Source organism: Pleurodeles waltl, chromosome 4_1 (assembly GCF_031143425.1).
Source record: "Pleurodeles waltl isolate 20211129_DDA chromosome 4_1, aPleWal1.hap1.20221129, whole genome shotgun sequence".
NCBI classification, from domain to species: domain Eukaryota; kingdom Metazoa; phylum Chordata; class Amphibia; order Caudata; family Salamandridae; genus Pleurodeles; species Pleurodeles waltl.
In genome coordinates this window covers 982,385,356-982,409,205 of record NC_090442.1, presented here as the reverse complement: position 1 = coordinate 982,409,205, position 23,850 = coordinate 982,385,356, and the positions used below count along the sequence as shown (strand labels likewise).

At 45.8% G+C, this 23,850-nt stretch overlaps 1 protein-coding gene across 12 annotated transcripts in view; it reads left to right on the top strand.

Moving 5' to 3' along the window:
- The window catches only part of KIF21A (kinesin family member 21A), a 725,937-nt gene that overhangs the window by 258,148 nt on the left and 443,939 nt on the right, over positions 1–23,850 (top strand). For all 12 annotated transcript variants that reach the window (XM_069229749.1, XM_069229747.1, XM_069229752.1 and 9 more), the window contains exon 11: positions 11,581–11,784. In XM_069229749.1, the coding sequence (XP_069085850.1) occupies positions 11,581–11,784 (204 nt within the window). The remainder of the gene's footprint in view (positions 1–11,580; positions 11,785–23,850) is intronic.

Below are 23,850 nucleotides of genomic sequence, written 5' to 3'. Positions count from 1 at the left end.
GCATAAAGTCTGGAGAAACCATGCCAAGGATGCCAGGTCTAACAGTCTCGATATAAAAAAGCCCTCAAAGTTGCACCAGAAAGTTCTAGGAAACAGAGTGAGGCAGATATCAGTTGATGGTAAACAGAGCATCTATCAATTATTTTTATGACATTTCTTTTTTTCTTATTTAAGATGATATGCTGGAGAAAATACATTTTAATGAACATTTGAACCATCATGAAAAACAAGTAGTAAAGCAGCTTTAGCAAAATGTATTAGGATAATGAAAACCATCCTAATGGATTTGGGTATAGACTATTTCATTTTGCTTTCTGGATGGTATACTGGACTTTTGTTTCTCACATAGGCACGTGGGACCATTTGGTTTGAATTGATTCCTGGCAAAACAACTATTGAGATGTACAAGACTAAAATAATGTGAGCCTGATGAAGAACTGGAGCTGGGAAAAAAATAACGACTGCAGACAATTATTTTGTCGCCTGAGCAAAGTGAAAACGTTTACCAGCTCTCCCAAAGCTTGTAGGCACAAGGAGAAGCAGCGATTATTCAACTGCTCCAAAGAGACATATCCATATACCTCAATAAATACTTAAAGGAATGCTGCCTATGTCCCAAAGGCACATTATACATAAAGGTCCACTCATTTGGGAGTAAGAAAAATATTTTTTTCGTAATTGCATTTCATTTTTACTGAATTTCAAATAAAGCAAATCCTTTATTTTGAGACTCATTGCAGAGCGAATCTCAGTACACAGTTTAAGAATCCAAAGGTTTACCATTCTTGACCATCATGTTTTGAATAGTACACAGAGTTCCTGTTGTTAGATTCTCCAAGGAAGACCCTGCTATCCGTGCACGTTTTCTTTTACATGCCATGGTGTGCCTCTGGGTACAGTTTCTTTTCAATTTTATGAGGGGGATAATACATGTTTGTGAAGTAGCAATGAAGCATCTGGTTTTGTTCAACCTTTTTTGTGGAGAAATGTTATGGTAGGTGTGTGTTATTAAAATTTAAAAAATTTAAACAAAATAGCATCTGCACGTAGCACTGTTTGTTCATGTCTGGAAACATGCTTTTGTTGAAAAAGTGTTCATGCACAGGGATATTGTGAATGTGGAGGATAGATGATGAGATAGTATTCCTGGTACATAAATTTTTTAACATTGGCTTTGTGGATTTTTAATTTAAGGGCAATGTGAGCATTTAAAGATTGCATACGCTTTTGCAGGAATGAGTTGAGTTTGGGCAAGAGCAAGTAGCGTGTGGCATAGGTGCCCTCTCCCTGTCTGCTCACACAGCAAGCCCACGGAATCTCTGCCCTGCAAACGAAAGAGCGCAACCACAATGCTGTTATCCGCTCTAGGCACATGCCTAGCCCAAAAAGCAATAAAACAATGTGATGCTACAGACAACCAAGCACAAAACACACATCAGTTTGGCCACTACCAAATCTCTCACAGATTGCTTGTTCACTATCTGTGCTACTGTCATTTCATCAAAATGAGACAAAACCTTGTGTTCGGTGGCATGTGTAGCTGCAGATACACATGCTGTGCATAGTCCGCCGTCTGGTGTTGGGTCGGAGTGTTACAAGTTGTTTTTCTTCGAAGAAGTCTTTTCGAGTCACGAGACCGAGGGACTCCTCCCACTTCGGTTCCATTGCGCATGGGCGTCGACTCCATCTTAGATTGTTTTTTTTCCGCCATCGGGTTCGGACGTGTTCCTTTTCGCTCCGTGTTTCGGGTCGGAAAGTTAGTCAGAATCAACGGAAAATTTGTCGGTATTGTTTCGTTCGGTATCGGGATAGTTAGGGCAAATCGACACCGAGCCTTAAAGAGCTCCGGTAACCCTTCGGGGTATTTTCGATCCCCCGTCGGGGCCTGGTCGGCCCGACCGCGTGCAACATCGAGACTGATGGAACGGACCCCGTTCCGATTCTGTCCTAAATGCCACAGTAAATATCCTTATACAGACCAACATTTGGTCTGTAACTTGTGCCTGTCCCCCGAGCACAAGGAAGAGTCGTGTGAGGCCTGTCGCGCGTTTCGGTCGAGAAAAACGCTCAGGGACCGAAGAGCCAGGAGGTTGCAGATGGCTTCCACGCCGACAGGACAACGAGGGTTCGAGGAGGAGGAAGAAGAAGAAACTTTCTCCATCCGCGAATCGGATTCCGAAGAATTCGACGTCGACGAGCAACCAACCGTGAGTAAGACGTCGAAAGAAAGATCACACGAGAAAACAGACAAAGCCCAGGGGACGCCACTGCCAACAGGCCATGGCATAACCCATAAAGTAGGTGACCGTCCATCGGCACCGAAAAAGGGCGAGCTGGTGCCGAAGTCGTCCGACTCAGGTCGAGACACAGGCACGCAACACTCTCGGGACCGAGAGAGTGGTGCAGAAAAGGCTCGACACCGAGATAGCGGCACCGAAGCTACTCAACACAGAGACAGCGGCACCGAAGCTGCTCGGCACAGAGATAGCGGCACCGAAGATGGTCGGCACCGAGAGGCCAAGACACCGAAAAAGAGAAAGATCTCGTCGGAGCCGAAAACAACTAAAGACACGGTTTCGGTGCCAAAACACCCGGCAACCGAACCAAAAACCAGTTCCTACTCAGAGGAACAATAACTGTCCTCCCAACTAAAAAGACACAGATTTGAGGAGGAATTACAAACTACAGAGGTAGATCACACGCAACAGCGGATCTTTATCCAAAGGGGTACACGGAAAATCAGCACTCTTCCCCCCAATCAGAAGGAAAAGGAAGCTTGACTTCCAGCAACAAGACAAGCCACCACAAGCAAAGGTGATAAAGAGGGCAACTCCACCACCCTCTCCACCACAGTCAACTCATGTATCACCGGCACAGACTCCACCACAATCACCAGCTCATACCACCATGAGCCAAGATGATCAGGCAGCATGGGACCTCTATGATGCTCCAGTATCGGACAATAGTCCAGAGTCGTACCCAACTAAACCCTCACCACCTGAGGACAGTACAGCATATGCACAGGTGGTAGCTAGGGCAGCCGAATTTCATAATGTATCTCTACATTCGGAGCCTATTGAGGATGACTTCCTCTTTAACACCCTGTCCTACACCCACAGCCATTATCAAAGCCTTCCCATGCTCCCGGGAATGCTAAGGCACGCCAAACAGATTTTCAAGGAGCCTGTTAAAAGCAGAGCAATAACTCCAAGGGTGGAGAAAAAATACAAGGCACCGCCCACAGACCCTGCTTTTATTACATCACAACTGACACCAGATTCAGTAGTCGTAGGAGCAGCTCGTAAAAGAGCCAACTCGCAGACATCAGGCGACGCACCACCTCCGGACAAGGAGAGCCGCAAGTTTGATGCAGCTGGGAAAAGGGTTGCGGCACAAGCTGCAAATCAGTGGCGCATCGCCAACTCGCAAGCACTCCTAGCGCGATACGACAGGGCCCATTGGGACGAGATGCAACATCTCATCGAGCACCTCCCCAAAGAATTCCAGAAACGAGTGAAACAAGTGGTTGAAGAGGGGCAAAATATCTCCAACAACCAAATACGTTCTTCTATGGATGCAGCAGATACAGCTGCAAGAACAATAAATACTGCTGTGACAATAAGGAGGCACGCATGGCTGCGCACATCTGGCTTCAAACCTGAGATACAACAGGCAGTGCTCAATATGCCGTTCAATGAACAGCAATTGTTTGGCCCAGAAGTGGACACTGCAATTGAAAAATTGAAGAAGGACACTGACACAGCCAAAGCCATGGGCGCACTCTATTCCCCGCAGGGCAGAGGCACATTTGGCACATTTCGCAAAACAACTTTCAGAGGATGGTTTCGAGGTCAAGCCACAGAAGCCAGCACCTCACAAACAAGACCACCTACCTACCAGGGACAATATCAAAGGGGTGGCTTTCGAGGCCAATACAGAGGGGGCAAATTCCCAAGAAACCGGGGAAAGTTTCAGGGTCCCAAAACCCCTCAAAATAAACAGTGACTCACAAGTCACACAACCCCTTCACACAACACCAGTGGGGGGAAGACTAAGCCAGTTCCACAAATCATGGGAGGAAATAACAACAGACACTTGGGTCTTAGCAATTATCCAACATGGTTATTGCATAGAATTTCTCCAACTCCCTCCAAACGTCCCACCGAAAACACACAATGTGTCAAAACAGCATATAGACCTTCTAGGACTAGAAGTTCAAGCATTACTGCAAAAAGACGCAATAGAATTAGTACCGAAAACACAAAAGAACACAGGAGTTTACTCACTGTACTTTCTAATACCGAAAAAGGACAAAAGTCTGAGACCAATATTAGATCTCAGAACACTAAACACCTACATCAAATCAGACCACTTTCACATGGTCACGTTACAAGACGTAATACCACTACTGAAACAGCAAGACTACATGACAACGTTAGATCTAAAAGACGCGTATTTCCATATACCGATACATCCCTCGCACAGGAAATACCTAAGGTTCGTATTCAAAGGAATACATTACCAATTCAAAGTGTTGCCATTCGGAATAACAACAGCACCAAGAGTCTTTACAAAATGTCTAGCAGTAGTAGCTGCACATATCAGGAGGCAGCAAATACACGTGTTCCCGTACCTAGACGATTGGTTAATCAAAACCAACTCGCTAACAAAGTGTTCACACCACACAGATTATGTTATACAAAACCTTTACAAACTGGGTTTCTCCATCAACTATGCAAAGTCACACCTTTTGCCGTGTCAAACACAGCTATACTTAGGAGCGACAATCAACACAACAAAAGGGATAGCCACTCCAAGTCCACAAAGGGTTCAAAATTTTCACAAGGTGATACAAGCTATGTATCCAACACAAAAGATACACGCAAAGATGGTATTAAAACTCCTAGGCATGATGTCCTCATGCATAGCCATTGTCCCAAACGCAAGATTGCACATGCGGCCCTTACAACAGTGCCTAGCATCACAATGGTCACATGCACAGGGTCAACTTCTAGATCTGGTGTTGATAGACCGCCAAACATACATCTCGCTTCTATGGTGGAACAGTACAAATTTAAACAAAGGGCGGCCTTTCCAAGACCCAGTGCCACAATACGTGATAACAACAGATGCTTCCATGACAGGGTGGGGAGCACACCTCAATCAACACAGCATCCAAGGACAATGGGACGTACATCAAAGAAAGTTTCATATAAATCACCTAGAATTGTTAGCAGTATTTCTAGCGTTGAAAGCATTCCAACCAATGATAACCCACAAATACATTCTTGTCTAAACAGACAACAAAGACGACAATGTATTATTTAAACAAACAGGGGGGAACACACTCGACACAGTTGTGTCTCCTAACACAAAAAATATGGCATTGGGCAATTCACAACCACATTCGCCTAATAGCACAGTTTATTCCAGGGATCCAGAACCAGCTAGCAGACAATCTCTCTCGGGATCACCAACAGGTCCACGAATGGGAAATTCACCCCCAAATCCTGAACACTTACTTCCAAATTTGGGGAACACCTCAAATAGACCTATTTGCAACAAAAGAAAACGCAAAATGCCAAAACTTCGCATCCAGGTACCCACACCGGCAATCTCAAGGCAATGCTCTATGGATGAATTGGTCAGGGATATTTGCGTACGCTTTTCCCCCTCTCCCTCTCCTTCCATATCTAGTAAACAGATTGAGTCAAAACAAACTCAAACTCATACTAATAGCACCAACCTGGGCAAGACAACCTTGGTATACCACACTACTAGACCTGTCAGTAGTACCTCATGTCAAACTACCCAACAGGCCAGATCTGTTAACACAACACAACACAAACAACAGATCAGGCATCCAAACCCAGCATCGCTGAATCTAGCAATTTGGCTCCTGAAATCCTAGAATTTGGACACTTGAACCTCACACAAGAGTGTATGGAGGTCATAAAACAAGCTAGAAGACCATCCACTAGACACTGCTATGCAAGTAAATGGAAAAGATGTGTTTGTTACTGCCATAATAATCAAGTCCAACCATTGCATGCATCTCCAAAAGATGTAGTAGGATATTTACTACATTTACAAAAATCAAATCTAGCTTTCTCTTCCATAAAAATACATCTCGCAGCAATATCTGCTTACCTGCAGATTACTCATTCAACTTCCCTATTTAGAATACCTGTCATTAAAGCGTTTATGGAGGGCCTAAAGAGTATTATACCACCAAGGACACCACCTGTTCCTTCATGGAACCTCAACATTGTCTTGACAAGCCTCATGGGTCCACCTTTCGAACCCAGGCATTCTTGTGAAATGCAATACTTAACGTGGAAAGTTGCATTTCTCATTGCCATCACATCTCTAAGAAGAGTAAGTGAAATACAGGCGTTTACCATACAAGAACCATTTATTCAAATACACAAAAATAAGGTTGTTCTAAGAACAAATCCAAAATTCTTACCAAATGTTATCTCACCGTTCCACTTAAACCAAACAGTGGAATTACCAGTGTTCTTTCCACAGCCAGATTCAATAGCTGAAAGAGCACTACATACATTAGACATCAAGAGAGCGCTAATGTACTACATTGACAGGACAAAAGAAATTAGGAAGACAAAACAACTATTTATTGCCTTCCAAAAACCTCATACAGGAAATCCAATTTCAAAACAAGGTATCGCCAGATGGATAGTAAAGTGCATCCAAACCTGCTATCTTAAAGCAAAGAGAGAACTGCCTATTACACCAAAGGCACACTCAACCAGAAAGAAATGTGCTACTATGGCCTTTCTAGGAAATATTCCAATGACCGAAATATGTAAGGCAGCAACATGGTCTACGCCTCATACATTTACTAAACACTACTGTGTAGATGTGTTATCTGCACAACAGGCCACAGTAGGTCAAGCCGTACTAAGAACTTTATTTCAAACTACTTCCACTCCTACAGGCTGAACCACCGCTTTTGGGGAGATAACTGCTTACTAGTCTATGCACAGCATGTGTATCTGCAGCTACACATGCCACCGAACTGAAAATGTCACTTACCCAGTGTACATCTGTTCGTGGCATTAGTCGCTGCAGATTCACATGCGCCCACCCTCCTCCCCGGGAGCCTGTAGCCGTTTAGAAGTAGATCTTGAACATTTGTACATTTGTAAATATATTACTTTAACCTTCATTTTGTACATACTTATTCATTCCATTGCATGGGCACTATTACTAACATACACAACTCCTACCTCACCCTCTGCGGGAAAAACAATTTAACATGGAGTCGACGCCCATGCGCAATGGAACCAAAGTAGAAGGAGTCCCTCGGTCTCGTGACTCGAAAAGACTTCTTCGAAGAAAAACAACTTGTAACACTCCGACCCAACACCAGACGGCGGACTATGCACTGCATGTGAATCTGCAGCGACTAATGCCACGAACAGATGTACACTGGGTAAGTGACATTTTCATTTTCAGCCGTCACCCCACAGTATAAAAGCCACCACTAAAGAGAAGAATTCCAGAAAGGCAATGTTTCTTTCCCCTCTCGTCCAATCTTCCGGCCACTGCTCTGCGCACCATTGTCCCCACTAGTACGTACAGACCAATATCTTCTCCTCTGCTACATCAAAAATGATTTGTACCTTCCACTCCACTTCATCTCCTAAGGCAATTAAAGATATGCCATTGAAGTGTACCAACAATTGGCTCCATATACTCATGTCTGCCTTAACTCATACAGACAGCGATAATCCTGACTGAATCAAACCCACTCACCTACAAAAAGTCTGCCCTGCCTGCAGGCGAAATTGATGTGTCCCAACAGGACCTGCTTCTCCTTCACCTACACTTTTATTTTTGTCAGCATCCCTCTAATCAGCTCAATCATTGCTTGATGCTTGTCCTGCACCAGTTTAGCCTTGACAGAGTCAATTACAATAGCCAAAAACTACAGCACTGTAGTTTGTCCCCCTGTCTTCTCTCTAGCCAAAAGCACTCCCAAAACCCCAGAGCTCTTCAAAGCTAGAAAGCATCCCCAGACAGTCAGCAAAGCCAGTTGTCCCTACAGAGAAAGTCATCCAAGTAATATGTCACCGTGCTTGTCCCCGTCACCCATGTAAAGAGCCACTGCAGAAATGAGCTGAATTTCACACAGTGCACATGATATTGAGCACCCCATAGGTAGGGCCTTATCAACCTACCATTGTCCCACATACTATATATCCAATAGTTCATAATTGTTCGGGTGGAGCAGCAGCCAAAAGAAAGCTGATTTTATGCTGCTGTCTGTGTCCCTGCTCCCACCTGCCCCACCGGGGTCAATCACCACATCCACTGACAAATATGTCACTGTGGCCCAGTATTCTGAAACCTAGCTGTTCACCGACAAGTCTTCCGGTCAAGGTAAATGTATAAGCCAAAACTGTCTGTTCTCTTTTTTTGGGTACTAATCCAATGGGGGTAAGAATTAGTTTGTCCATTGACAATTCAGGAATCATCCCCGTCATTCTCCTCAACTTCTTTGTCCAGTTTAGCTTGGAACACCACTGGAAGTTCCTTGGCAGAATTCAAATTCTGTACCTAGTGTCTCTATCTTTGTCCAGTGTAGTCCAATTCAAAATGTGCCTCTGAACCCTGTCAACCACAGTACTGCGTCCCCTCATCTGCCATATGCCTTCAGCCAATGGCACAGCCTGTCCAGCCTAATTGGAGTAGGAGCATTTCCCCATGCATCTCTGACTACCCCTACCTCCCCCATCTGTGGCTGCTGCTGCCACTGTCCTCCTGCCATTCCTTGCACCACACCTTCATTGCCCCCACATGAGTGTCTTGCTCCACACTTGGAGCATTCATACTTACATTTTCATACACTGTGAACTCTTTCTCAACTCATCTTTCCCATGCCTGTTCTCTTTCCCCCAAGTCCTGCTGGTGCTCCAAACCTCCTGCATGCATTTGCAGTGGGGCCTGTCCCTTAACCCTACCTGCCCTAGACCCTTCTCTTCAATCTGTACCTTTTTTCCCAAGTCTGCTTCTACCCCATCGCCACCCTTCTCCGTGCTGCACTCCAACGTTGCTGCTTTGATGGCCGAAGCCCTTCTATAATGTAATTCCCCTGACACTTACACTCCTTCTGGACTCACTGCGTCCTTCTCATTGGCCCTTCTGCAGATGCTGCACGCCGACGCGGCATGTCATCCTGACTCCCCAGTGCCCCCTTGTCACTTATTACGGTCACCACAGCCTGCTGTGCATCACCACGACGTTCCTCCCTTGCCCCTCCCCCAACTTCTGTCCTAGCCTGGGCCATGCTGCAGGATATAGGCATGTGCTGGCCTGTTACTTCACGGACAACTTATCAACTGCTTCATGTCTGCCACCTATGGTGAAGCCTCTTATTTTTGTAATGCACCATCCTGCCCTGGTGCTGTTGTATCATGCTTTCGCCTTCTGCTGGCTGGCAGCAGTAACATCTTGGTCCCTTTGTTCTGTCCTTCTCTTTTGCAATTTGGTGCCTACAGGGAACAAGCCCACTGCCGCCATGTCGCCATTCCTGATGTAATGCATCAAAGGCTAACGACTGACAGACTCCCTCCTCCTATTCCTCCCTCTCCCCATCCTTCTATCCCTCCAATCTAGGAGAAGTTCCTCTGGTCTGCTCCTCTGCTAGCACAATCCCTGGGGGCAGATATCCCCGTGTCGGCCGCCTCCCAAACCACTATTTTTTCTTTTTTTGCTGTCTTTTTTTGGTGCTTGGATGATGGTGTTGTCATGTTGTAGTGCTTTCCTCTTATCTAGTTTCTAAGCACTAACATAACACACCAGAAATGCACTTCTGAGGTCAAAGAAGACTTTTATTGTTGTTAATTCTTCCCCAACCCCAATTTTTATGTATGACGAATTAGTAGCTTTCAAGCCCGCGTTAATCAAACAAAATATATCAGTTTGCAATATACACAGCAGGTTATATTTATAAGATATTGAATGCAAAGCAAAACAAATACTTCACCGTGTGGGAAACTATTTACAGCTTCATCTTTCTAAGGTCTGCAAGCTGATGACCCCCTGTCAGCCGCGAGAAAGAGATTCATCTACCCACACGGGATTGCTGGCGCCAAGCTCCAGCACGAGGTCCGGCAGATTCGAATCTGACTCTCTGCAGCCTGTTACATTCGTTACAAAGGTGTGCCCCCTCCTCTCAGACCTGGGAAACTGAGCAAGCCTTTTGGAGACTGGCCAGGTCTCCAAGACTACTCCTGTTCCCAAGCTCAAGCGAAGAAAAACAACACCCATGTACCCTCTCTTATCAGGTCTAGTCTACTGTGAGAAAAACATCTTGGTTCTCTGGTGCAAAAACACAGCTTGGAAAAATACAGCTTGGATTCTCAACTGCAATGTCTAACTCCACGTTAAAGGCAATAGGCAGCTAACCTAGATATCAAATGCCATGTCATGTTAAAGGCAATAGGCAGCTAACCTAAATATCAAATGCAATGTCTAGTGTCATGTCAAAGCCAATAGGCAGCTGAGCTGAATACAAAATGCAATGTATAATATCATGTCAAAGCCCATAGGCAGCTGAGCTGAATATAAAATGCAATGTATAATATCATGTCAAAGCCAATAGGCAGCTGAGCTGAATACAAAATGTAATGTATAATATCATGTCAAAGCCAATAGGCAGTTAAGCTGAATACAAAATGCAATATATAATATCATGTCAAAGCCCATAGGCAGAATATCTAATAGCAGGTCAAAGTCAATAGGCAGCTAAATTGAATACATCATGTCAAAGCCAATAGGAATGCAATGTCAAAGCCAATAGGCGGCTAGACTGGATACAGCATGTCAAAGCCAATAGGCAGAATACAGAATGTAATGGCTAATGCAATGTCAAAGCCCATAGGCGGCTCAACTGAATACAGAAAGTAATGGCTAATGCCATGTCAAAGCCAATAGGCAGAATACAGAATGTAATGACTAATGCAATGTCAAAGCCCATAGGCGGCTAAACTGAACAAAACATACCATGTGCTACTGGTGAACATTGAGCAACTAATATGCGCAGTGGTGAAACACAAAGTCATTGGTCAAAACAAAACTTATCAAATGGCAGTACACATGTATTATTGGTGAGGCTCATAGGAATATTTTTTAAAAAAATCTTACCAGACAGTTTTTGTTGACTTGAAGCTGAAAACTACAAAATCACTTGTATCAGAAAATGATTATCTGATGATGATGAGTTTCAAAAGAAATAGCACTTTTTTTTTTTATTTGGTTAAGAATTGCCAAATCTGACTGGTAGTTAGGAATTAAGGAATTTAATTTTTAAGGGGTTATTAGTTATACAGGTATGTTTACACGAAAGTTTATTTATGAACAGTGAAAAATTAACATTATTGAAGCTAATAGTGATGCTAAACATGTCATTCCAAAATACGCTTGAGTTTTGTTTTGAGTAGTTGTTTTTTGCATCCTTTATTTTACTTATTTTCTTCATGATACTCTGAACTTAGTCTAGCTTTGTTCTTCTAGTGTAGAATTAAGAACATTGCCGTTTCTGTTGTTACTTAGAGCCAAGTTTTTTGAAAGTGAAGCTGTGAATGAAAACCTCAGACGAAGCCTGTCTAGAAACGCAACAAGATCGCCCTATTTTGCTGGGTCATCGCCATTTTCTACTTCTGTACTTCCTTCAGAACAAGAAACAATGGATATCATAGATCTTGCTAAGAAAAATTTAGAGAAGTTGAAGAAAAAAGAAAAAAAGAAGAAAAAAAGGTATATATTTAAACTATTTTATGTTTTTCTGATTAACCTATCCATAAGACTAACAGTCCCTTTTAGGCCCGCATTGCATGGTTGCTATGTGGGCCTAAAGGTAGCTTATCATCTCCATTTACATTACAGATTGTATGTTTGAAGGAGAAATCGATCATATACTGCATGGGAGAGTGGAACAAAGCAATCCCAGTCCCACAAAAAATAAAGTTTAGACAGATTGATTCCATTACAGAGGGTTTGAAGTATTACACAGTGGGCCCCACTTCAGGAAGAAAAATGTAGAGGTGCTCTGCTGCGAGTTTTGGCCTGATGTGGATAGATGGCGGTGCTGACCAGCCTTCCTTATGGACAGGGCTTTCCAGTTCAGGATGAACACCTTACCAAATTCCTATAAACACTCCAAAAATGCTCCCTGACCAATCCCTGATGCTTTTGTTGACAAAGTGGATGTTAATTTGCTCATGCTGCTCTGGGTTGGAGGTACCCAGCGCATAACTTTTTGTATGCTTCTGCATAACACATACAATGAGGGAATATTACTCCCCAACCTTAGAGCCTACTACAGGGCATCACAACTGCAGCCTGTCAACATGTGGGGTTTCTTCCCCAGAGACACCCTGGCAACAAGACAGAACGCGCCTTAATGAAGAACTGCACCCAGTTGTGCTTCATATAGGGCAAAGCTTACAGACACATACCTTCGGGACCAACTATGGCCTTCTTGATGGCATATGGGACAAGGTGAAGAACTATGTGGGGTGGAGGGATAGACTGTCATGAGCCACCCACCTCTGGGTAGAGGACTGATGGAGACACATGAGGACGTTGGCCGGGTATACGAAATGGGGTTTCATTGACTTCTTCATAGTGGGAGATATGGCAGGCAGAAATTACTAATAACATTTGGTGATTTATAGACAAAATATGATCTTGATCTTTCACAAGAGTTACTCCACCTTCAAAAAAGACACTAAGACCAGAATCCCTAGCTTGGCAGACCCTAGAAGACAGCATTCCAGTTGAGAATAGGATTCTACATAAAGAGTTAGTGGAAAAGGGTACCTCCTCACATATCACGCACTCATAAATAACAGGTCAGACAATTTCTAGTCTTTGAGGGTGCGCCGGGAATCAGAGGATGCACTGATCCATCTACAGGAAGTAGTTATTAATGGGAGCTTACGACTTAACCAACTGGAGATATTACGCAGAGTGTACTATAACAGAAACAGATTGTTCAAAATGGATAGGGCAGCCTAACCAAAATGTCTGAAATTTGTAGGCTGAGCAGGCACTTTCTTTCATAAGGCATCTGAATGTCCCCTTATCAAGCGCTATGGTGTGAAATTATTGGTGAACTATCAGATTCTGAGAGTACCCCTCCCAGCAACCCCACAGTTTGTACTGCTGAGAATCCCTGGAGATGTGGATCTACAGAGGAAGCAATTACTTTGCCCTAGCAAAAAGATACATAACCGGGAGAAGCTAGTGGCCTCCACCAAGAACATATGGATAACGGGCGTTACCCACTGTATGGAGACCAGAAGGATGGTATACGCAGTGAGCCGTTGTCCCAAAAAGTTTGAACGAATATGAGGTAGTTGGGGTTGACACTATGGCTTAATGTGGTAGATCAGTGTGTCTTTGAGACCCTCCTTGATAGGCACTGCTGGCCACACAACCTACCCTAATGGCAAACATAGGGCCACTGCTGTTGCATTCTCCACCACAAGCTCAGACGAACAGCCAGAGACTACTTAAATTATGTTTGGAGTGCCGCCGATGCCCATAAAAAGCCCTCACCCAAGTGGGATCCCATTTATGTGTGAAATGGCATATTGATGTGCAATTGCTGGTGGCACTTTGAGCGTTCTAAAAAACAGTAAAATAAAAAAAAATCTGAAAATGGCTCTGAAGGGAACTACTTGTAGCAAGAGTTGGCTGCAGATACACATGCTACACACACTCCTGCCATCTAGTGTTGGGCTCTGAGTCTACAACTTGCTTTTCTATAAGTATTTTTTTTATTGCTGACGTAACGTCGAGCCTCCTCTTCAAGAGAATGCACATGTTCAATAGCTTAATTGTTAGATTGATTTTTCTCGCCATCGGATTGGGGCAGATTTCGCTTTAGTTCCATACATCTTTGATGCCTGCCTGGCCTGTGAATGCCTAACAGTCCCAGGGCCTCATCTACTGAACAATTCCAACTTTGCCTCATCATCACCAGCCCTTGGATTCAGGTTTCAGCAATTGTTCCTTTCTGGTCAGCTCCAACACCAGAGCCCTTTCCAGGTTCACCAGGAATGTTTGGCTCTGAGTGATGGAAGGTAAAAAAAAAAAAGAGACTTTCCAGGAAATGCCTTCAATTCAGGGCCCACTATGGCTTCTCATACCCGCATGACGTCTGCAACCTCTGCTTGTCACCGGAGCAATACGAGCAGGACTGCACAGTTTGCGGCCTGTTCAAGAATAAAATGACCTAGCACTCCAGACGCGAACAACGCCTGGCTCACACTATGGAGATGGCAGAGGAAGCTGAATTCTCGGCAAACGAGGACTGCAACTACAGATCGGCAACAGTGTTCCTGTAGAAGGGAGCATCATCCTGTGCAATCTGCACTACGTTGCTTCCGATGAGTCCAGCAAACATGATGAGTAAGAAAAGTCTGCGATGTTTGCAGTGGAACCTCCAGCGAAACAGATGTCTTTGGTGCCGGGGCCCAGGTCGCAGACGATGCCAAGGGCTGTGAGTACCCAATGTCCACAGACCCCCTTGAACGCCAAAGGACTGCCCCCACAATGGCCTGGCTGCGCCAAAGCCTTCAGATTTGGGCTGATACCAGGAACGTGCCTTCAAGCTGAGACAGGATAAGACTGCCCTCGTTCCCGGTCTGTCTCCAGGCCATAGGAATAGGCGTGGAGGTGATATCAGCAGCACTTGCGCAGCCTATAGTGCCAGAAAAACCTCCAGTGCCCTGCCTCCCTTCGGGATCGACAAAGCTGTTGGAGCAGAGCAAATGTACGACGTTGATGCACACCTCATTGGAGCCTAGTCCTATGCTGACTCCGAAGAAGTCTTTGGCGCAAAGCCACACTTTGACTCTGACCAAAAAACCAACAGCGCCGGTATCGACGTTCTACATTCCAACTGAGCATAGGAAGAAACAAACTGAGAAAGACATGATGCCCATGACAAGTAGGACAATTATAACTTCTGATAAGATGGAAACGTATTAGAACATTTTCAAGTTCATGCACAAGAATTGCTCTATTGACGACGAACTCTCAAACGAAAGAGGCAGGATATTGACCTCCCACAGCCTCTTCCAAAGAGGAAAAGTATGGAGCATATGGGCACTAGCCCTATGCCACTCTGCATCACACCAACTCCGCAGCCTATGTCACCAACATATGTACACTCACACGAGGCAAACACCGAGATCCCTCGTCATTTTGCACATGACAGACTCACAGGGAGACCCTCCCAAAGCCCAGATCCTTGGGATACGCACAATGTCGTACTGCCAGATTTAGACATTATGAAGTTCCAGTACCAGTTAAGACATCACCACTGGATGATCCTCCTACCATAGTGTCATTCAGCGAGCTGCTGAATATCATAAAGTACAAATGCACACTACGGAGGATGAAACAGATTTTCTAGTTGCAACACTCTCTAATACCAAGCCCTTGGACTGGTTATCAGCAAAAACTCCCCATCAAGATTTTAGAGCATATAGCAATTCAGATGACTCCCCAACATAATCGGAAAGAAGGTTCTTCTCTGGACAGACAACATGATGGCAGTGTATTACATTCAGAAACAAGGATGAATGCACTCAAAACAGCTGTCTTAGCTAGCACAGACCATCTGGCACTGGGCTATTCACCACCACATCTATCTCTTGATGAAGTAGCTTTCAAAAGCAGACAATTGTGTGGCAGACTTGTTAAGCAGGATCCAGTAACAAGTCCACGAGTGGGAACTCCACCCCTGAGTCTTTTTCTGCTACTTGCAGCAGTGGGGGACATTGGACATTGATTTGTTTGCAGCCGTAGAAAACACAAAATCCCAAAACTTCGCCTCCAGGTACCACCATCCACAGTCTGTGAGCGATGCTCTTTGAACTTGTATACGCTTTTCTGTGTCTTTTACCCACTCCATATATTCTCAGGAAACTCAGTCAGACATGACCCTCATGGTTCCCACCTGGGCATGACAGTCCTGGTTCACAGCGCTATTAGAGTTGTCCCTAGTACCTCACGAGAAGCTCCCCAATATACCAGATCTTCTCAGTCACAGCAATGGCAGGGTCAGGTATCCAAACCTCAAACAACTTAACCTGACAACCCTCTAGAGACCAGATCAAATGTGGCCTGCAGATCTACAAAGGCCACAAGAAGTATGTACTTCCAATATAAAAAGGCTAGGTGAAAGACTTGATCAGATGTACTAGTCTTGGGCCTGAAGCCGTTTTGAAGGGGAGACAACACAAATCTCAAGGGATTTTGTTGGGGCTGGGAGCTTTGGCGGAATTCAGTGATGTTATGGCTATACTGGTTTCACGTACTGAGAAAACTATTGGGTCTTTTAAACCATTCATACCTGCATTGACTTCCTCTTCCAAAGAATTAGATATAGTCAGCACTGTTGAGTGTATAACAGAACTGGAAGTAGCACTAAGTAGAGCATACAACATAGTAAAATGACTGACCCAGCTCTCTGGTTGAATGTGGCAGTGGTAAGCTCTCTTACCATCTGTAAGGAAATGCCTCCTTGGCATGGTTGCCCCCTGACTTTTTGCCTTTGCTGATGCTATGTTTACAATTGAAAGTGTGCTGAGGCCTGCTAACCAGGCCCCAGCACCAGTGTTCTTTCCCTAACCTGTACTTTTGTATCCACAATTGGCAGACTCGGGCATCCAGATAAGTCCCTTGTAACTGGTACTTCTAGTACCAAGGGCACTGATGCCAAGGAAGGTCTCTAAGGGCTGCAGCATGTCTTATGCCACCCTGGAGACCTCTCACTCAGCACCGACACCCTGCTTGCCAGCTTGTGTGTGCTAGTGAGAACAAAACGAGTAAGTCAACATGGCACTCCCCTCAGGGTGCCATGCCAGCCTCTCACTGCCTATGCAAGTATAGGTCAGTCACCCCTCTAGCAGGCCTTACAGCCCTAAGGCAGGGTGCACTATACCATAGGTGAGGGTACCAGTGCATGAGCAAACAAAACAAAACCTTAGACATTGTAAGTGCAGGGTAGCCATAAGAGTATATGGTCTGGGAGTTTGTCAAACACGAACTCCACAGCACCATAATGGCTACACTGAAAACTGGGAAGTTTGGTATCAAACTTCTCAGCACAATAAATGCACACTGATGCCAGTGTACATTTTATTGCAAAATACACCCCAGAGGGCACCTTAGAGGTGTCCCCTGAAACTTAACCGACTGTCTGTGTAGGCTGACTAGTTCCAGCAGCCTGCCACACTAGAGACATGTTGCTGGCCCCATGGGGAGAGTGCCTTTGTCACTCTGAGGCCAGTAACAAAGCCTGCACTGGGTGGAGATGCTAACACCTCCCCCAGGCAGGAGCTGTAACACCTGGCGGTGAGCCTCAAAGGCTCACCCCTTTGTCACAGCACCGCAGGACACTCCAGCTAGTGGAGTTGCCCGCCCCCTCCGGCCCCCACTTTTGGCGGCAAGGCCGGAGAAAATAATGAGAATAACAAGGAGGAGTCACTGGCCAGTCAGGACAGCCCCTAAGGTGTCCTGAGCTGAGGTGACTCTAACTTTTAGAAATCCTCCATCTTGCAGATGGAGGATTCCCCCAATAGGGTTAGGATTGTGACCCCCTCCCCTTGGGAGGAGGCACAAAGAGGGTGTACCCACCCTCAGGGCTAGTAGCCATTGGCTACTAACCCCCCAGACCTAAACACGCCCTTAAATTTAGTATTTAAGGGCTACCCTGAACCCTAGAAAATTAGATTCCTGCAACAACAAGAAGAAGGACTGCCTAGCTGAAAACCCCTGCAGAGGAAGACCAGAAGACAACAACTGCCTTGGCTCCAGAAACTCACCGGCCTGTCTCCTGCCTTCCAAAGAACTCTGCTCCAGCGACGCCTTCCAAAGGGACCAGCGACCTCTGAATCCTCTGAGGACTGCCCTGCTTCGACGACGACAAGAAACTCCAGAGGACAGCGGACCTGCTCCAAAAAGACTGCAACTTTATCCAAAGGAGCAGCTTTAAAGAACCCTGCAATCTCCCCGCAAGAAGCGTGAGACTTGCAACACTGCACCCGGCGACCCGACTCGGCTGGTGGAGAACCAACACCTCAGGGAGGACCCCCGGACTACTCTACGACTGTGAGTACCAAAACCTGTCCCCCCTGAGCCCCCACAGCGCCGCCTGCAGAGGGAATCCCGAGGCTTCCCCTGACCGCGACTCTCTGAAACCTAAGTCCCGACGCCTGGAAAAGACCCTGCACCCGCAGACCCCAGGACCTGAAGGACCGAACTTTCACTGCAGAAGTGACCCCCAGGAGTCCCTTTCCCTTGCCCAAGTGGAGGTTTCCCCGAGGAAGCCCCCCCTTGCCTGCCTGCAGCGCTGAAGAGATCCCTTGATCTCTCATTGACTTACATTGCGAACCCGACGCTTGTTCTAACACTGCACCCGGCCGCCCCCGCGCCGCTGAGGGTGAAATTTCTGTGTGGGCTTGTGTCCCCCCCGGTGCCCTACAAAACCCCCCTGGTCTGCCCTCCGAAGACGCGGGTACTTACCTGCAAGCAGACCGGAACCGGGGCACCCCCTTCTCTCCATTGAAGCCTATGCGTTTTGGGCACCACTTTGAACTCTGCACCTGACCGGCCCTGAGCTGCTGGTGTGGTAACTTTGGGGTTGCTCTGAACCCCCAACGGTGGGCTACCTTGGACCAAGAACTGAACCCTGTAAGTGTCTTACTTACCTGGTAAAACTAACAAATACTTACCTCCCCCAGGAACTGTGAAAATTGCACTAAGTGTCCACTTTTGAAATAGCTATTTGTGAATAACTTGAAAAGTATACATGCAATTGAAATGATTCAAAGTTCCTAATGTACTTACCTGCAATACCTTTCAAACAAGATATTACATGTTAAATTTGAACCTGTGGTTCTTAAAATAAACTAAGAAAAGATATTTTTCTATAACAAAACCTATTGGCTGGATTTGTCTCTGAGTGTGTGTACCTCATTTATTGTCTATGTGTATGTACAACAAATGCTTAACACTACTCCTTGGATAAGCCTACTGCTCGACCACACTACCACAAAATAGAGCATTAGTATTATCTATTTTTACCACTATTTTACCTCTAAGGGGAACCCTTGGACTCTGTGCATGCTATTCCTTACTTTGAAATAGCACATACAGAGCCAACTTCCTACATTGGTGGATCAGCGGTGGGGTACAAGACTTTGCATTTGCTGGACTACTCAGCCAATACCTGATCACACGACAAATTCCAAAATTGTCATTAGAAATTGATTTTTGCAATTTGAAAAGTTTTCTAAATTCTTTAAAGTCCTGCTAGGGCCTTGTGTTTAGTCCCTGTTAGCATTTCTTTTAGAGTTTAAAAGTTTGTTAAAAGTTTGAATTAGATTCTAGAACCAGTTTTAGTTTCTTAAAAAGTATTCCAACTTTTAGAAGCAAAATGTCTAGCACAGATGTGAATGTGGTGGAACTCGACACCACACCTTACCTCCATCTACAGATGAGAGAGCTAAGGTCACTCTGTAAACTAAAGAAAATAGCAATGGGCCCCAAACCTACCAAAGTACAGCTCCAGGAGCTTTTGGCAGAGTTTGAAAAGGCCAACCCCTCTGAGGATGGCAACTCAGAGGATGAAGATAGTGACTTGGAGGGAAATTCCACCCCTCCAGTCCTACTTAGGGAGAGCAGGGCTTCTCAAGCCCTGACTCCACAAATAATAGTCAGAGATGCTGGTTCCCTCACAGGAGGGACCAACAACTCTGAAATCACTGAGGATAACTCCAGTGAAGAGGACATCCAGTTAGCCAGGATGGCCAAAAGATTGGCTTTGGAAAGACAGATCCTAGCCATAGAGAGGGAAAGACAAGAGATGGGCCTAGGACCCATCAATGGTGGCAGCAACATAAATAGGGTCAGAGATTCTCCTGACATGTTGAAAATCCCTAAAGGGATTGTAACTAAATATGAAGATGGTGATGACATCACCAAATGGTTCACAGCTTTTGAGAGGGCTTGTGTAACCAGAAAAGTGAACAAATCCCACTGGGGTGCTCTCCTTTGGGAAATGTTCACAGGAAAGTGTAGGGATAGACTCCTCACACTCTCTGGAAAAGATGCAGAATCTTATGACCTCATGAAGGGTACCCTGATTGAGGGCTTTGGATTCTCCACTGAGGAGTATAGGATTAGATTCAGGGGGGCTCAAAAATCCTCGAGCCAGACCTGGGTTGACTTTGTAGACTACTCAGTAAAAACACTAGATGGTTGGATTCAAGGCAGTGGTGTAAGTAATTATGATGGGCTGTACAATTTATTTGTGAAAGAACACCTGTTAAGTAATTGTTTCAATGACAAACTGCATCAGCATCTGGTAGACCTAGGACCAATTTCTCCCCAAGAATTGGGAAAGAAGGCGGACCATTGGGTCAAGACTAGGGTGTCCAAAACTTCCACAGGGGGTGACCAAATGAAAGGGGTCACAAAACCTCCCCAGGGGAAAGGTGGTGAGACAGCCAAAAATAAAAATAGTAAAGAGTCTTCTACAGGCCCCCAAAAACCTGCACAGGAGGGTGGGCCCAGAGCCTCTTCACAAAACAATCCTGGGTACAAGGGTAAAAACTTTGATCCCAAAAAGGCCTGGTGTCGAAACTGTAGTCAGTCTGGACACCAAACTGGAGACAAGGCCTGTCCCAAGAAAAGTTCCACTCCAAACTCCAATCCAGGTAACACTGGAATGGCTAGTCTCCAAGTGGGATCAACAGTGTGCCCAGAGCAAATCAGGGTCCACACTGAAGCTACTCTAGTCTCTGAGGGTGGGGTGGATTTAGCCACACTAGCTGCCTGGCCGCCTAACATGCAAAAATACAGGCAGCAGCTCTTTATTAATGGGACAAGTGTAGAGGGCCCGAGGGATACAGGTGCCAGTGTCACCATGGTGACAGAGAAACTGGTTTCCCCTGGCCAATACCTGACTGGAAAAACTTATACAGTCACCAACGCTGACAATCAGACTAAAGCACATCCCATGGCAATGGTAACTTTAGAATGGGGAGGGGTCAATGGCCTGAAACAGGTGGTGGTCTCCTCAAACATCCCAGTAGACTGTCTGCTTGGAAATGACCTGGAGTCCTCAGCATGGGCTGAGGTAGAACTAAAAACCCATGCAGCCATGCTGGGTATCCCTGAACTGGTGTGTGTAAAAACAAGAGCACAATGCAAGGCACAGGGTGAAAAAGTAGAGCTGGAGTCTGGAAAAATGGCCCAGCCTACCAAGAGAAAAGGAAAGTCAGTTGGGAAACCAACTGCAACACAGTCAGAAAAAGAGAACCTCTCTTCTCAGGAAGAAGTTCTGCCCTCTGAGGGAACTGAGCCTTTGGAGCTTGAACCTTATCAGGTTGAGCTCTTAGGCCCAGGGGGACCCTCAAGGGAGGAGCTGTGTAAGGGACAAGAAACCTGTCCCTCTCTTGAAGGCCTTAGGCAGCAAGCTGCTGAAGAGTCCAAGGGCAAGAAAAATGGAACACATAGGGTCTATTGGGAAGATGGACTCCTGTACACTGAGGCCAGAGACCCCAAACCTGGTGCCACTAGGAGAGTGGTAGTGCCTCAGTCGTTCAGAGAGTTTATTCTGACCTTAGCCCATGATATTCCCCTTGCTGGGCATTTGGGACAAACCAAGACGTGGGAGAGGTTAGTCAACCACTCCTACTGGCCCAATATGTCCCACAAGGTTAAGGAGTTTTGCCTCTCCTGCCCCACCTGTCAAGCCAGTGGTAAGACAGGTGGGCATCCAAAGGCCCCCCTCATTCCACTTCCAGTGGTGGGGGTCCCCTTTGAAAGAGTGGGTGTGGACATAGTTGGTCCACTAGAACCTCCCACAGCCTCAGGAAATATGTATATCCTAGTAGTTGTGGATCATGCTACTAGGTATCCTGAAGCTATTCCCCTTAGGTCGACTACTGCCCCTGCAGTAGCCAAGGCCCTCATTGGTATCTTTACCAGAGTGGGTTTCCCTAAGGAGGTGGTGTCTGACAGAGGTACCAACTTCATGTCAGCATACCTAAAAGACATGTGCAATGAGTGTGGGGTGACTTACAAATTCACTACACCATACCATCCACAAACTAATGGCTTAGTTGAGAGATTCAACAAGACATTAAAAGGCATGATCATGGGGCTCCCAGAAAAACTCAAAAGGAGATGGGATGTCCTCTTGCCATGTCTGCTTTTCACTTACAGAGAGGTGCCACAGAAGGGAGTAGGATTCTCACCCTTTGAACTTCTGTTTGGTCACCCTGTAAGGGGACCACTTGCTCTTGTTAAAGAAGGCTTGGAGAGACCTCTTCATGAGCCTAAACAAGACATAGTGGACTATGTACTTGGCCTTCGCTCCAGAATGGCAGAGTACATGGAAAAGGTAAGCAAAAACCTTGAGGCCAGCCAACAGCTCCAGAAGTTTTGGTATGACCAAAAGGCTGCAATGGTTGAGTTCCAACCAGGGCAGAAAGTCTGGGTTCTGGAGCCTGTGGCTCCCAGGGCACTTCAGGACAAATGGAGTGGCCCTTACCCAGTGCTAGAAAGGAAGAGTCAGGTCACCTACCTGGTGGACCTGGGCAAAAGCAGGAGCCCCAAGAGGGTGATCCATGTGAACCGCCTTAAGCTCTTCCATGACAGGGCTGATGTAAATCTGTTGATGGTAACAGATGAGGATAAGGAGGCTGAGAGTGAACCTCTCCCTGATCTTCTGTCATCAGACCCAAAAGATGGCTCAGTAGATGGAGTGATCTACTCAGACACCCTCTCTGGCCAACAGCAAGCTGATTGTAGGAGAGTCCTACAACAGTTTCCTGAACTCTTCTCCCTAACCCCTGGTCAGACACACCTGTGTACCCATGATGTGGACACAGGAGACAGCATGCCTGTCAAAAACAAAATTTTTAGACAGTCTGACCATGTTAAGGAAAGCATCAAGGTGGAAGTCCACAAGATGCTGGAATTGGGAGTAATTGAGCGCTCTGACAGCCCCTGGGCTAGCCCAGTGGTCTTAGTCCCCAAACCTCACACCAAAGATGGAAAGAAAGAGATGAGGTTTTGTGTGGACTACAGAGGGCTCAACTCTGTCACCAAGACAGACGCCCATCCAATTCCTAGAGCTGATGAGCTCATAGACAAATTAGGTGCTGCCAAATTCTTAAGTACCTTTGACTTGACAGCAGGGTACTGGCAAATAAAAATGGCACCTGGAGCAAAAGAGAAAACAGCATTCTCCACACCCGATGGGCATTATCAGTTCACTGTTATGCCCTTTGGTTTAAAGAATGCCCCTGCCACCTTCCAAAGGTTGGTGAATCAAGTCCTTGCTGGCTTGGAGTCCTTTAGCACAGCTTATCTTGATGATATTGCTGTCTTTAGCTCCACCTGGCAGGATCACCTGGTCCACCTGAAGAAGGTTTTGAAGGCTCTGCAATCTGCAGGCCTCTCTATCAAGGCATCCAAATGCCAGATAGGGCAGGGAACTGTGGTTTACTTGGGCCACCTTGTAGGTGGAGGCCAAGTTCAGCCACTCCAACCCAAGATCCAGACTATTCTGGACTGGGTAGCTCCAAAAACCCAGACTCAAGTCAGGGCATTCCTTGGCTTGACTGGGTATTACAGGAGGTTTGTGAAGGGATATGGATCCATTGTGACAGCCCTCACTGAACTCACCTCCAAGAAAATGCCCAAGAAAGTGAACTGGACTGTGGAATGCCAACACGCCTTTGACACCCTGAAACAAGCAATGTGCTCAGCACCAGTTATAAAAGCTCCAGA